General features: G+C 35.6%; 1 protein-coding gene across 1 annotated transcript in view; it reads right to left on the reverse strand.

Annotated features, from left to right (window-relative positions):
- LOC145537060 (plastin-3-like) overlaps positions 1-14,200 on the reverse strand; it is a 45,451-nt gene extending 31,251 nt beyond the window's left edge. The window contains exons 1-3 of the mRNA XM_081567549.1: positions 14,116-14,200; positions 11,232-11,312; positions 919-1,082 (exon numbers count right to left, since the gene is read on the reverse strand). Coding sequence (XP_081423675.1) covers positions 919-1,082; positions 11,232-11,304 — 237 coding nt within the window. The 5' untranslated portion in view covers positions 11,305-11,312; positions 14,116-14,200. The remainder of the gene's footprint in view (positions 1-918; positions 1,083-11,231; positions 11,313-14,115) is intronic.
- Between the last annotated feature and the right edge of the window lie 1,104 nt (positions 14,201-15,304).

A 15,304-nucleotide genomic window follows, 5' to 3' on the forward strand; every position in this document is an offset into this window, starting at 1 on the left:
AGATAGGAGTGCTAGGAAGTTTGTGATAATATTAGGCACTAATTACTATCTGTAATACACATAAGGAATGCCAAATAAGATCTAGTCAAACTCAGTCTTAAATGAATAATAAAAATGATGAACTCTTAAAAGTGTTCTTAATTGAGGAAACAGCTATTCTTTAATATCTATCTCAAATACTTTGTCAGTGAATATGGATGGGAAATGTCCTATGTCCAGAAAAATCTTGACCCCACTAGCTAGCAGCTAAAAGCATTAAATTTCAATAATGAGTACCACGCACACACTCGCTAAGCACCGAGTATAGAACACTAGGTGCTTGGGGGTAGAATTAAGAAATCAGCCCCTAACCTTGAAGAGTATTTGATGATACTAGAGAAGAAAACAAGAATTTTAACTGCCTCTTCCAATGGATTAAAAAGATATGCTTCTAACTTTTAATTATCAAAATCATCATCCTAGGGAAAATGGTACAGTTAAACACTACTACCACAAGATTAGCAAACATGTTTTTAATCAGAAAGTTGAACTCAGGAAGCTTCCAAGACTGTGAGTCAGGGTGTATCATTAACATTCGGGACTACGCTGTTCACCTATAGAAAGAGCACTTCAAGGATGTGATTTCACACCTGAACAATGTCCTTTAATAATGCCCCCCTAAGGAGACTGTTCACCTTACACAGTAAGCAGAGTGTTATATTTTTGATTCTGTCAGTGTTTTTTTCTCAGTTCTTGTTAAGATATTCTAATGGCTAAAAGAATGAACTAAATGTAGTGGGTGAGATGAGAGAAATTTTATTAGTTATAACAGTACTACTATGATATATTTAGGAACTTAATAGGACTTATTACTAAAAGACCCCACAAGACAAAGAAGCAATCATTACTTCTAATAATGGTAGGTTTTCACATACTTACATAAACAAATTCGTCAAAACTTATCTTCCCATCTTTATTCCTGTCACCATCCAGCATGAGTTTTTGAATAATTTCTCTCACTTTATATCCAGGTAATGGCATATTAGCTTCCTTGAAAAGCTCATGAAGTTCATAGTTACAAATGAATCCATTGCTGTTGAGGTCTTTTTGATAAGGGAGAACAAGCAAAAAAGGAAATAAGTTAACCTATAGAGTATTTTTCTTCATTTTAGGCTCAGTTCTTAAAGCTTAAAGTTCATAAGCTCAGCTAAATACAATATTATCCTTTCTTATTGTTTGCTACCTAAAGAGGTTTGAAAGGGAAATGCAAATTTTAACTGAAAGGGCATGGCTTACATCATGTTTCTTGTATTTTGAACTGTATATGTAGCTTAGCTTAAAAATAGCATCCCTAATATTAGGAAAGCATAGTTGTCTAATAAAATTATCATTAAATCATAAAGTTGACAGGACTTCAGAATAGATTATACACCAATAAAACACTGCCATGGTATAAAACAATTCCTACTGTAGCTATCTAGGAGTTTTATGATCCATATTCTCCTCTCTGTCAAAGATAACAGTTTGTGATTAATGCTAATTATATTATATAGAACACCTGAAATTATGCTATCTTCTTGAGTGCCAATGTTTTCAAGAGTTAATGTAAATAAATGTTAATACAAAACAAATACAGAGTTCATAAAAATAAATGCAGTCATAAGTAATGCAAATGTTTAAATGAAGTCTACAAATAATTAAAAAATTTTTGTGCTTTCATAATTTTAACAGAGTGTATCTAAGTGCTGATAATGCTTATTCTGAAACAATTAAAAATGGAAAAAAAACTGATCAATTGCTAAAAGTTAATTTATTGGAAAATAGGGCTAATGTCCTGAGGTGTAATTTTTTAGTAAAGACAGTTGGACTTTCACCAACTATTTCATATACTTAAATGTTCAGAAATGCTTTTTATTGCTTAGCTCCTCCACTGATTTTCATATATAAATTTAATTATAATAGAGGGAAACAATCTGAATAGAGAAATGGCTCAAGATGATGCCAATACCATTCAAGAAGATATACTATGAAGTTAATCTATTTGATATATTACTTAAAAACTGTACCAAAACAAAAAATAAAACAAAATTGCACCAGATACCATTCCTAAGATTGGAGATACTGCAACCAATGAAACACAGTCTTGCTAGACAAAAGCTCACCTTCTCATGACAACTAATAAGCAAGTAACATATAGCATAAGTGCTATGAAGAAAAATAAAGAGGGTAAGGGGTTAGAATAGGGGCTATTTTGCCCTCCATGGAACATTCAGTGCATAAAGGCCAGGAATGCTACTAAAAATCCTCCAGTGCATATGACTCCCACTCACATTCCCATCCGGCAACACAGAATTGTGCAGCTCAACTTGTCAATAATGCTGACGTTGAAGAACCCTGGGTTATAGTGACAGGGGGATATGGGTGATGATGGGAGTGCTATTTAGATAGAATCATCAAGGATGGCCACTTTGATGAGGTAATATTTGAATGAAGACTTACGTGAGGTAAGAAAGTGAATCATGTGGCTATCTGTGGGGGGTGGATTTTAGGTAGAGGAAAGAGCAAATGCAGTCTGTGATGTGGAAGTGTGCCTGACATGTTTCGGGGACAGCAAAGATCCAGTATGACTTGAGCAGGGTGAGCAAAGGAGAAAATGAGAGAGGAGGTCAGGGAACTGATCATGGAAGCTCTTATAGGCCATGGTACACACTCTGGATTTTCTTCTAAGTATGATCGAAGCAAAATTGATATTAGCCAGTGTGGGCCAATTATTAAAATATTAAATCCCCTGTATGAAACCATTTCCCTAATAAACTGAAAGCTGATGAAATTGTTATGTTTAGTTTTAATGAAGTATATGATTCTAGAGTCAAATATTCTTAAGCATAGATTACCATATTTTAAATCTATCAATTAAAATAATCATACTTTTAAAGCATCATCACTAAAGTACCCAACACTTCTGAAAATCACTAATAGTTCCTTCAAGGTAAAGTACTTGATTCCCCTTAGGGCACATCTTCACTATTTTTGCTTTGAATGTATAAAAGGCCATACATCAAACACTTTATTAGTAAGTGTTTATATGCAGAAATTAATCCAGCAACGACATCTGCAGTTGCTAAAAAGGACAAAGTAATCCACATAGCACTGTGGTAGGATTTTAGCAACTTCTGATGAATGAAATTCTTGGGTTTAAATACACCTTTCCCCATGCACATACCAATCTGTTTCTCCCATTTTTTTAAAAAAGCGAAAAGACAACTCAGTTCTAGGGAGTGTGACAAAGTGAAAGATACACAGCATACACAACAAGAGGGAGTAATGTGACACAGGCTCTAACTACATTTAATTTTCCCAAGTCATCTCTCCAGATCATAGTTTTCTCATCTGTAAAAGGAGGGCTTCATTTGATCTTAGAGATCAAATGATCTCTAAGATCCCCTTTTAGCTCTAAAAACTGGAGATAAAAAACCATCATACACATGAAAAACAAATATAGAGTAAGAGCATTCTGACCATTATTAAACCTCAGTATCCAACCACCATATTCCTTCATTTTATTATATCTATAGAGAAGGAGACGGCATATTCCTTTTGACTATCGAAACTCTGTCCACGCTAGCAATTTCTGATAGAAAGATATTTTAAAACATGCTCTGACTTTCCTCTGACTTCTGAAGTGACATACCAGAACATAATTTAATTGTGTTACTTACTCCATCTTAGACCTAGCATGCTGTTCTTTTTGTATTCTCAGTGATATAATAGAAGTGGAAGGCAGAGATGTTTATTTTTGTATTTATTATGCTGGAGAACTATAATGAATTCAAAGCTACATGAAACTGACAAAGGCACTGAGTCTAGTCTGTCTGGCAGTTTCTTTGCTTTAGGTAGAAGAGAGGTGCAGGCAATGGGGGAACTATCACTTGTGTGCACCCTCTCTGAAATAACCTCTCTTGAGCATTAATTAGAAGCTCACTGATGTGATTAAAAGATGCCAGGAAATAGCCACCCTAAAATATAACTAGCATAAAATAACCACATGTGGAAATACCATTTTGAAGTAAGAGAAGTAATAACAGATGCTTTCAGCAATGGACAGAAATGTTTTAAAGGGGGTCTGGAGGAATATGAATTTGTCATTACCTGACAATCTTACGAGATTGTAAAAATCTCTTGATAAAGATTCTCCTAAATCTTTCTCCAACCCCAGTATGTAGCACAGTACCTTGCATAGAATAAGCAGAGGGAAAAAATTATTTTTGTAGAACCATTGATCCTGAAGTATTTTTAAATTAATTTTTATTGGAGTATACTTGATTTACAATGTTGTTGGTTTCTGCTGTACAGCAAAGTGAATCAGTTTTATATATATATATATATATACATATACCTACTCTTTTTTAGATTCTATTCCCATGTAAGTGATTACAGAATATTGAGTAGCATACACTGTAGGTTCTTATTAGGATCCTCAAGTATTAAACCAGGAAAATAATGCTCTAATCTAATGAGCATTTTAAAAACATAAATAAGCAAACAACAATGAGCAAAAAATGAAGAAATAGCACTGATAGACTGAATGGCACTCCGTCAGGAAACCCTGAGAACAGAAATATCCCTTAAATAGCATTCAATCTCATTCCCTTTGTTCTAATTCTGTCCCCATCCAGCAGCCTTCAGATCTGTAATTTGGTTTTCTAAGTGAACACACCCACCAAGGAGTATCCAAGTAGACTACCAATGATGGCTGTCAGGTCAGGACCTCTCTCTCATTCTAAATGTAGAAACCTGCTTCGACTTTATTAAGAAAAACTGTGCACTTGCATAGCATGAATCAACCTCTAGAGCAAATCGAGTCCTTACTCTGTGGCAGGCACAGGGCTAGACACCAAAGATACAGAATTAATCAGACAGAACGTCTGCTTTTTACTTGAAACTGTGGCTTCAAAATCCTTATAAAAATCTGGAGTTACTTGGAATCTCTCTCCTGTATCTTTCCTGATATGGGAAAAGAATAGTTGACCATGCGTCATCTTCTTCTACATATTTGTAAAATTTTACCTACTGTTTCTCCATATTTTAAAAGCAGAGCAAGCTTGTACTACCTCCTGAGATCAAAGGCATTTTAGTGTTAGTACTAGTAAATTACTGCAAGGCTTTCTGTCTCTAAATCATACCTTTTGAAGAAAACAATTTTAATTTCAATAAGAAGGCAGAGGGAGCCTTAAAAGGCAGCTTGAAATTAATTTTAGAAAATCTCCCAGCTGCTAAAGTACTTGAAAGACAAAACAGGGTGCAATTACTTTAAAAGAGTTTTAGGCTAATTTTATTCCCAATCTCCAGCCAACACACACACACAAAACAGTTTTAACAACTGGAAATCACAACCTCCTGGCATGATGGTAGTTCTTTATTTTCGCATTAAAGCTGTCAATATTCTGGAGGCCCTTTCTGGCTCATTTGCCCCTTCTTCATTAACTACCCATTGGCATGGGGGTGGAACAAGTTTTGCATTTCGAAAACTCTTCTGTTCCAGCATCCTATTTTTGACCACCCGATAACGTAGACATTATCATACAGCCTATATTATTTAGAGAATTTTCAATGTTTCTACAAGCACGGGTCTCAACTTTTCAGTTCAGAAAATATGGTCAGCATGGGTAGACACTGACAGGCTGGGGAGGGGAGGGGAGAAGAAACTCCACCTAACTACTGAACAAAGTTCCCGCATAGAGTCGAGAGCTAAATTTCAAGAAATGGATCAAGTGTTCTATTTTTAAAGAAATTGCTATACTTAAAAAAACACACAAAGATGCTCCCAAGGGTGTACCAGAGAGGCCTGTGTCTTTCATACTGGCTGCTGAATTCATCAGAAAGGAATTAAATGTTTTTAACAACAGATTCTGTCTGTCTGTCTGTCTATGATGACACGTGTAGATTCACATCTGCACTTAAAAAAAACACAAAACCTTATTATGCTCTTAACAAGTATTATTTTAGATGCCAGTACTCTCCCCAAACCCTCCCCCCAAGTAACCTTAAAGTAAATAAACTCATTATACAGCCATGTTCCTGCAGAAGTTTGAATCACACCAAGAATGCATATCCTTAAAAGGAAATGTTTTCCCTCCCCTTGCATCCTGTTATTTAAGCTATTTTCAGTACTTGTCTGGAGAAAGCTGAGCCAGAATTCAAGTGGTTTTGATTTTAGCTGCTGTTTTACACTGCCCATGTCCAGGTGGAATGTGGTGTAATCTGTCACTTCAAATGCATCTTTTGGGGTGCTACTTTGTCTTATAAATCTGACAGTGAGAAAAACCTGGGTTTCCCTTGACTCTTAGGTTGTGTGTGTGTGTGTGTTGCTTTATCCAGCCTTGATTCTGTCTAAATCTCGTGTCTTTCTTTATAAACAGGTCATATGTGTGTGTCCTCATCTGCAATACATATGCAACTTCTTTACTAACCCACTGCGGACAGTGCTCATTAGGACTTAAAGAAGAAAACCAATCAAGTACAGATGCACATCCTTTACAAAATGCTGTGTTTAAAAGTTCCATTTAGTTTAACTGATAAACACCACAAATTTTTGCATTAAAAAATGACAAAAGGAATCTATGTATCTAGCAATAATGGGTTTATACACACACACACGATCCTGACCGCCTGTGAAAGCACACAACATATTAATTTAAAAGACTCAGCCAAGAAACTTGCACAGAAGAATTTGGATTATATTCCATCCTCAGATCTAAGCAATAAAGTTGAGCTTTCATCAGGCATTAAAACTTTAGAAAAGGGAGATGCTAAACATCTCCAGATGCTTAGATAAACACGGATTTTGCCTTTCACAGCTTATATCTTTTGAGGTAGCTCACTCCAGCAAATACATATAAGAGGCAGTTTAATGAGTCCCAGCTAACAGTAGAATAGAGGTTGCTACCGAAGAGTTCATCCTAATGGTGGATCCCCAAAGGTGGAAGTCAAGTACAGCTGAAGGCTGGACAAGATTAGAGGGCTGGAGACCAGGCAATCAAAAATGTTGTCTATCAACTGTTTTCCAACTCAAAATTGGCCATGACTTCCCACCTGCTGCCACTTCCCCACTTAAAAAATACACACACACGCACATTCTCACATACATGTATGCTCCTGCTCTTACCCAACACACCTATAATCTGTGCACCTATCTTCCACACAGTCAAAACACAGCTTTCAGACTATCTTGAGACCTTAATTTCCAATATTCCATCGATAATTAACCAGACAGCACAGTGAAAGAGCACTGGTCTATTTCTTTATTTTTTTTGGTTGGGCTGTAGTTTTTATTTTTTAAGCCATAATTAAACAAATATGCACTGGTGTCATTTTATTGAATGCTAAAAGTAAATTAAATGAAACCACTGTACTTTTTGTCACATCATCTGGATGTGGTTTTTATATACTAGAGAATATCAAGTAACATGAAATCACTTAACTTCCTGAGATGAGAAAATCTGGTATAGCTACAATCACCATAACCAAAAAATTTTGGCTTAGTTTGGTGGGCATCCTCAAAGGAATATACCCACACTATTCCTAGTCACTTATGAAACCCCATTATTCTTTAATTTCAAAAGTGTAGAATTCCTGTTTTGTTTTGTTTTTTAAAGCAGAGTGGCTACTGCTTAGGAGAGAAAAAAGTCAGATTAAGTGTTTGCAGGACTAAAGCCGGTCTGAGCAGTTCTACATTATATGAATTTACCTTTATGACAAGTAATCATTCAAATGACCTCTAGCTTCCCTAACAAGATTAAAGTTTCAGAATGTAAAAGACATTTTCTACTTGGTAAAATATTTACTTCCTAAGTGTTCCGAAAAACTTTATATATTCTTCTTTAGAATGAATTCATGCAGCCTTGCAGCATTTAAATTAAAACAGAAACATCATGATGTAAGAAAAAATGAGAGCCAAGGCTTCTGCTATCCCAACGAGAAATACTGGAAACAAATATTGAGAAAATGAAAATAATTAAATGAAAATATACTGCTTGGAACTTAACATTAAGCAGGTGCAGAAAGTGAATGAAAGGAGAACTTTAAATCTTAGTACTCGATTTTTATTGCTAGTAAAGAGAATTTTAAAGCACTATTAATTGATTGAACAAAACCCATGATTAGTGGTAATTACAGAGATTTTCTCCATACACTATGATTTTGCTGAATTTCTAAAGAGATAATCAAGGCTATTATTGTTAATAGATGGGGAAAATCATACAATGATTTCCATATTTTGTCACAATTGAACTGAGATAAAGTAGTCCGCCCTTACCTCCCCATAAGAAAGAATTGTCCTTGTCAGGAAAATAAGTTATGGAGCTTGTTTTTAAAATCAAGTTTTCCTGAATGAAGGGAAAAAAAAGGGATTTCCATAATACCTTTGATAGTTGCCTAAGGGCTCTGTAAATAAGAACTAAAAACTACAAAGATTTTAAAGGAAAATCTAGATTCAGCTGGGTCTTTAAACACTTTTCTGAAAGACTATACACAGCTTTTAATATGCTGGAAAATACAAATTTTATGTGTTACACTGTAATGGCCAAAGCCTTCAGCAGTAAATTCTGCCATGATGAAAATCTTCATAACAAAGACCCTTTGTGATAAAGACAAAGTCCTAGTACATGAAAAGACTATGTATAATTCCTTAGAATTCAATTATTTATGTATTGAAAACTAAACGTGTACAACAGTGAGCTAGATACTGAGGGGGAATACAAAGAATACTATGTGGAACTGGTAGAAATTTTGGACTCCAGAATTCCTGCTTATAGCATACAGAGTGATAAGAGTCTCCATATCACAGGAATATATGCCTGGTAGGACTTCAATAAGACTCATGGTCCAATCTCTCAGCTTTGAGAAGGTCTTTGCCTACCCTAAACCTTTCAAGATATATGATTTAAAGTAAGACAGTAGTTCCACAATGACCCTTTCTTGCAGTCCAAGTTCTAATTGATCCCTCATTAGCCTAATTTAGCCCCATTTCCTCCTTGGAGATAATTGGTCAACCCTTTTTATATCATTCAGCTTTAAAAGAGCATTTAAGCTCTTTTACTGACAAAACTATTACAGTGCCATCAGGTAAATAATATTTGCATTAACTTTAATTTTTTAAGAATATTTCACACAGATATTTCTAAGACTCTGCACATGAGGACAAAGCCTTTATTCAATAATAAACATTGATTTGAGGAGGTGAGGCCTTGGAAGAGTAAGTAATAGCAATAATAAGGTACCCACACTAAAATTCAAACAGTAAGAAAACAAATTAGGCGGAAACCAATACAACACTGAAAAGCAATTATCCTCCAATTAAAAATAAATTCAAAAAATAAAATGTATAACCCCCCCAAAAATAGGCTGTCCCCAACACTGAAGATGAATAAAAATAAAACAGAAAGTTCAAAGGCTGCTGCTGCTGCCAAGTCTCTTCAGTCGTGTCCGACTCTGTGCGACCCCATAGATGGCAGCCCACCAGGCTCCCCCATTCCTGGGATTCTCCAGGCAAGAATACTGGAGTGGGTTGCCATTTCCTTCTCCAATAAGCTCAAAGGAAACAATGATTAAAAAAAAAAACAATTTCTACAGAATAATGTGATTTAAACAGTCTTGTAGCCAAGAAACCACCTTCTGTTTTCCATAATCAATCTAATATTAAACTGAGTAGTACATTGAGTAGTCCAGTAAGTGGTATCTATGGCAAGTTAACTGTCTTTTTTTTCATACACATACGTAGTCATGTTAAAGACTCAGGACTATTTTTCCCTAGTTAGAATTCTGATGGGATTATGAATAGTCACTCTGGCTGTTGGGGCAGGGTGGGGGCTGTCATTACCTTTCCCAAGGCATGTTGTTGTTACCAAATGCCTTCATAGAACATACTCACAAATATATGGGAATATAGCAAGGAGATCAAACCAGTCGGTCCTAAAGGAAATTAGGACTATTCATTGGAAGGACTGATGCTGAAGTTGAAGCTTCAATACTTTGGCCACCTGATGCAAAGAGCTGACTCATTGGAAAGGCCGTGATGCTGGGAAAGATTGAAGGCAAGAGGAGAAGGGGGTGACAGAGGATGAGATGGTTGGATGGCATCACCGATTCAATGGACATGAGTTTGAGCACATTCCAGGAGTTAGTGAAGGACAAGGAAGCCTGGCGTGATGCAGTCCATGGGGTCACAAAGAGTCGGACATGACCGAGTGACTGAACAACAAGAGATGTGTATTTCCTCACTTTTCACTAATGGGGTTTCCAACACAGGTCAAAGAGTAGATTCTGGTTTAAATAACAAATCATTATGATTTGACTTCATACCCTTTAGTCAAGAAGATACCAAACAGTAATACTCTCCCTCTGAAAGCACCTGTTGAGTACACACATCAATAATCAGGTCTTACCCTGTTTTCTCATTATCTTCACTGACTTGAGCACTGAAATAATGGAATGTAAATACTATAAATTGCTTCCATAGCTGCTAAATTTGAAGACATGTTATATGATGTTAAAGGTAAGCCAAATGGTATGCTAATCCTTCCCATCTTATACATATGCTGATTCAAGAAGGTAGAACAGTGTGCATCATCCAAAGGCACAATACATCCAAGAAAAAGGCAGTAAAGCCATGTTAATTAAAAGTAAACTATCATCTGGGCTTCCCAGGTGGGTCAGGAAGATCACTTGGAGTAGGAAATGACAATCCACACCAGTATTCTTGCCTGGAAAATTACATGGGCAGAGGAGCCTGGAGGGCTATAGTCCATGGGGTTGCAAAGAGTCAGACACGATTGAATGACTGAGCATGCTCACGCACACGTGCGCATGTGCGCGCGCGCGCGCGCGCACACACACGCAACATCATCTAACGGTTCTTAACATTTTGGGGGGTCAGTTGGCTCTTTGAGAATATAGTGAAAGCTTCAAATCCTCTCCTCAGAAAAATATGGTAAAACAAAATATGTCTACAAATTTCAGGAGCCACAGCAGCCCCCAGGTAAAGACTGGGACCCTGGACTAAAAACCTTTCACCATATTAGATACTAGCTATAATTAGCAATGACACAGTTTAAAGTGTGGCTTCTAGAACTTTATTCCATTGATTTTAACTAGTTTCCTGATTAACCATTCACATAATTTTTCAGAGAAATAACTTTGATTAGTGCCAAATAAACATTGCTTTACCATAGTTACCCTACAAGAAAACAACTCACCAACTTTTGCAAAGGCCTCTTTGAGTTCATCAAGCTCATCTTTGGAAATCTGAGTGGTAGCCATCTCATCCATTTAAAGATCTAAAGAGAAACCAAAAAGGTTTAAGACTTGAAAACAGTCATAGATAACAAGAACTAACAGTGTTGTGGGTCAATTATACTTCAAAAACAAACTGACAGAAAAAGAGATGAGATTGGTGGTTACAAGATGTAGGGGGTTACCAGAGGATAGGGAATTGGATGAAGGCAGTCAAAAGGTATAAACTCCCAGTTATAAGTAAGTACTAAGGATGTAATGTACAACATGATAATTATAATGTGAAATTTGTTAAGAGAGCTAATCCTAAGAGTTCTCATCAAAAGGAAAAACATTTTTTTCTTTTATTTTGTATCTATATGAGATAATGCATGTTTACTAAATTTATTGTGATAATCCTTTCATGATGTATATAAATTATTTTGCTGTTCCTCTTCAACTTCTACAAATGCTGTATGTCAACTGTATCTATCAAACTGGAAGAAAAAAAATTTTAAGACAAAAAATTTGTGATGAATATATTATAAGCAATCCTGTAAACTCTCATTTTAGGGATAATTTAGACAGAAATGCAAACTACTAGAACTATCTGAATAGGTTCCCATATTTCTAGCTATAGCCATAATGAAGAAAACAAATGAGAAATTATCATTGGTCAAAAGCTCCTCAGACAAAAATACTTCTCAATCGTCCTTTCAAGGACAAAGTCTTACACTGCATTCAAAGAATGTAAAGAAGGGGCAAGGTAGCAAGCAATGATAGATTCTTAGTTATATGAGCCAAAACTAAGTCAACATTATGTGACTAAAGATTCATGTAAAATATAACTTTTTTAGGACTTCCCTGGTGGTCCAGTGGTTAGGTCTCTGTGCTTCCACTGCAAAGGGCACTGGTTCAATCCCTGGAGGGGGAACTAAGATCCTGTATGCTGCATGGCATGGCCAATAAATAAATAAATGTTTAAAAAAATAACTTTTTCAATTGGCATCTATCTATCTTACTGGCTAGTTCTATTTTTTCCATCTTTATTGAGATACGTGACATAATATTGTGTTAAGTTTAAGCTCTACACCATAACAACTTGATATATACATATATTGTGAAAATATAGTAACTTAACCACAATAAGGTAAGTTAACACATCTATCATCTCACATAGTTACCATTTTTTCCCCTTAAGTCATTTAAAAGTCATTCACTGTGGAAAACCTTATGTTCATATAGGAGCATACGACAGCTACCAATCATCCCCATTAAAGAATGAATCAACTAAAACAAATTATTTTTGGTTGTGATACAGAAACACACACAAGAGCATGCTTATCAACACATCTTTGTGTACACAACTTTTTAATATTATTTGAGCTTATACTCTTTCTGATTTGCCCCTATTTTACCTATTTAATCAACAAACAGGTCTTGGCAAACTATGGCCTATGGGCCCAATCTGGACCACTGCTTATTTCTGTATGGCCCCAAGCTAAGTAAGGTTTTTTTCAGATAAACATCTGCTGTCAAATGTTTGAACTTCAATAAAATGAAATGTTATCCCAGAAAAATAACAAAAGAATTCCATTTTTCTCATCAGTACAGTTGTAGTACCAAAAAAAGTACTCAAATACTTATTATTTTTTGAATTTTGTCAGTAAAAATTTGTGGAAACAACATTTAAATCCTTGACATTAATAATATAATATTCTTATTTTGCCTCTTGGCATACAGTATATATGAGGGTACCTTTACAGAAAATCTTGACTGATTCCTGCAATAGAGAAAGGAGGTCTGTACTACAATGGAAAATCCCCACATACAAACCTATTAACTTTTAGACAGAAGGAAACGCACATGATTATTTGTTGTCTTTTTCTTTTTTTTTTTTCTCATTTAATCTTTTTAACTCCTGGAGGAGGAAATGACAACCCACTCCAGTATTCTCGCCCAGAGAATTCCACGGACACATGAGCCTGGTAAGCTACAGTCCATGGGGTCGCAAAGAGGTGGACATGACTGAGCGACTTTCACATACACCATCTTTTTAAAGAAATTTCCTTTTTAACAGAACTGAGCAAAAAGCAGAGAATTTAGTTTCCATATACCCCTGCCCTAACACTCTCACAGCCTCCCTCATTATGAACATCCTTCATCAGGGATACATTCGTTACAATTGATGAACCTTCTTTGACACATCATTGTCACCTAAGTCAACAGTTTACATTAGGCTCACTCTTGGTGTTGTACATACTATGCATTTTGTATATACAAAACGGACACCATTATAGTATCATATAGGATAGTTTCACTGTCCTAAATGTGTTACCTGTTAAAGTTCAAAAACTATATGAAAAGCAAATTTGAGATCTCATATTTATCTTTTAAACATTTTTATTAAAAGTTAAAAAATTACTTGACAACTCTTCTGTTTGCCGTGATGCCTAATATTTAATACAGAAGAGCTCAAAAGAGAGGGGACCACATCTGTCTTTTGCACACCCATCATTGTCACTTCTAGAACTAACCACAGTCCCAGTCATGTAGTAAGGGACTCAACAAAACAGTACTTTCATAAATTCATATTCCTACTAATTCTATGAACCCTCATAACAGCCTTTTAAGGTAAATATTCTTACTCCATTTTTTCTTATTAGATAACCTAGGCTCAGGGAGACCAAGGACCTAGAATTCAAACTCAGGTTTCTCAAATCCCTGCAAAGATTTAAAATGACCATATGATACTATTCGCTATATTTCCACCCTAATACAACACACATTTATAATGACTCATATTTTTAAAAAATTAAATAAAAGCAGACTTTTCAAAAACTTGTATGTTCATAAAACTTTTCTTACCTCTAGTGTTAAAATGTCACTAAAGATGGACAACTTCTCAGTAGATAAGCTGTATGAAAAACACCTTTCAGAGCAGTCTCAGGATCTATAGGGTAAAGAAATATCTTCAATTGGATACGAAGGCAGTCATTTTCAAGACGGAGAGTAAGAAATGATTTTGCCTAAGTTAGCCTGCAACCTGCTGATGGTACTTTTTAAAATATTCTATACTTTACTAATATGATGGTCAACACTTCTGATTACCAAAATACTCTACAGGTTTCACTCTAATTTTCTTTACACATATTGTAAGTAATCATATTTTCAATGTGAAATAATTGCCCCTCTCTAGTAATGACATCACACAGAACAGTGGCACAGAAAGTTTAAAGTGAGACTGTCTCAGAAAATTGAAAACACGTGGCCTCTCCTTTATTTCTAAAGTTTCCATCTAGTTTGGGCAATTTGCGAGTCAATAATAATCTAAAATATAGTTGTTTTTTTTTAAAGAATATATTATTCTTATACTGTTATATCACTTCTATAAAAGAGAAAATTAGGAAAAAGTGGTTCTGGACATTTACCTCCCACCCAGCCCATACCCACCCCAAATCCCAACCTGCAGCACCTTTCATTTCGGCTAACCACTAACCAGTGGGTTCTGAATCAAACCTTCTCTCCCAGTTCTCCCCTTTGCAGGCAGCAGGGCTAACGGGGTAGAAATCTCTTCCCTCTTCTTTATACCCTCAACACATATGCACTTCTATCCTCACACAATTTTACCCAGGCCTCTGTTACATGTCTAGTTCCTACCCTCAAAGAATTTACAATCTGGGGAAGACAAAGATGTAGATAATTATAATTTGACACAAAGTGAACTAGCGGTTGTAGTAAAAGGTAGAGATGGGGCAAAGACTCTGAAGACTTTAAGGATTATTAATTTCATCTCAAGCAGGCCAGGAAAGGAGCACTTTTGTTCATCCTGAAAAATTAGGAAATACATACATCTCATAGAAATGATTTCAAGGCACACGTTTACTTAAAAAAATTAATAAAATGCATCATTAAAAAAAAACGCCAAAATACACTTTCAAGTTTCCTAATTTCTTATTCCTGTCTAAATACCATCATGAAAGCCTAAAGTGACCCCTTTTATACTGATAGCTCAGATTTTTCAGCTACAGGAGACAAGAAGAGGCACAACTAAGAA

This window comes from Giraffa tippelskirchi, chromosome X, assembly GCF_054371585.1.
Source record: "Giraffa tippelskirchi isolate mGirTip1 chromosome X, T2T-mGirTip1v1.2.pri, whole genome shotgun sequence".
NCBI lineage: Eukaryota > Metazoa > Chordata > Mammalia > Artiodactyla > Giraffidae > Giraffa > Giraffa tippelskirchi.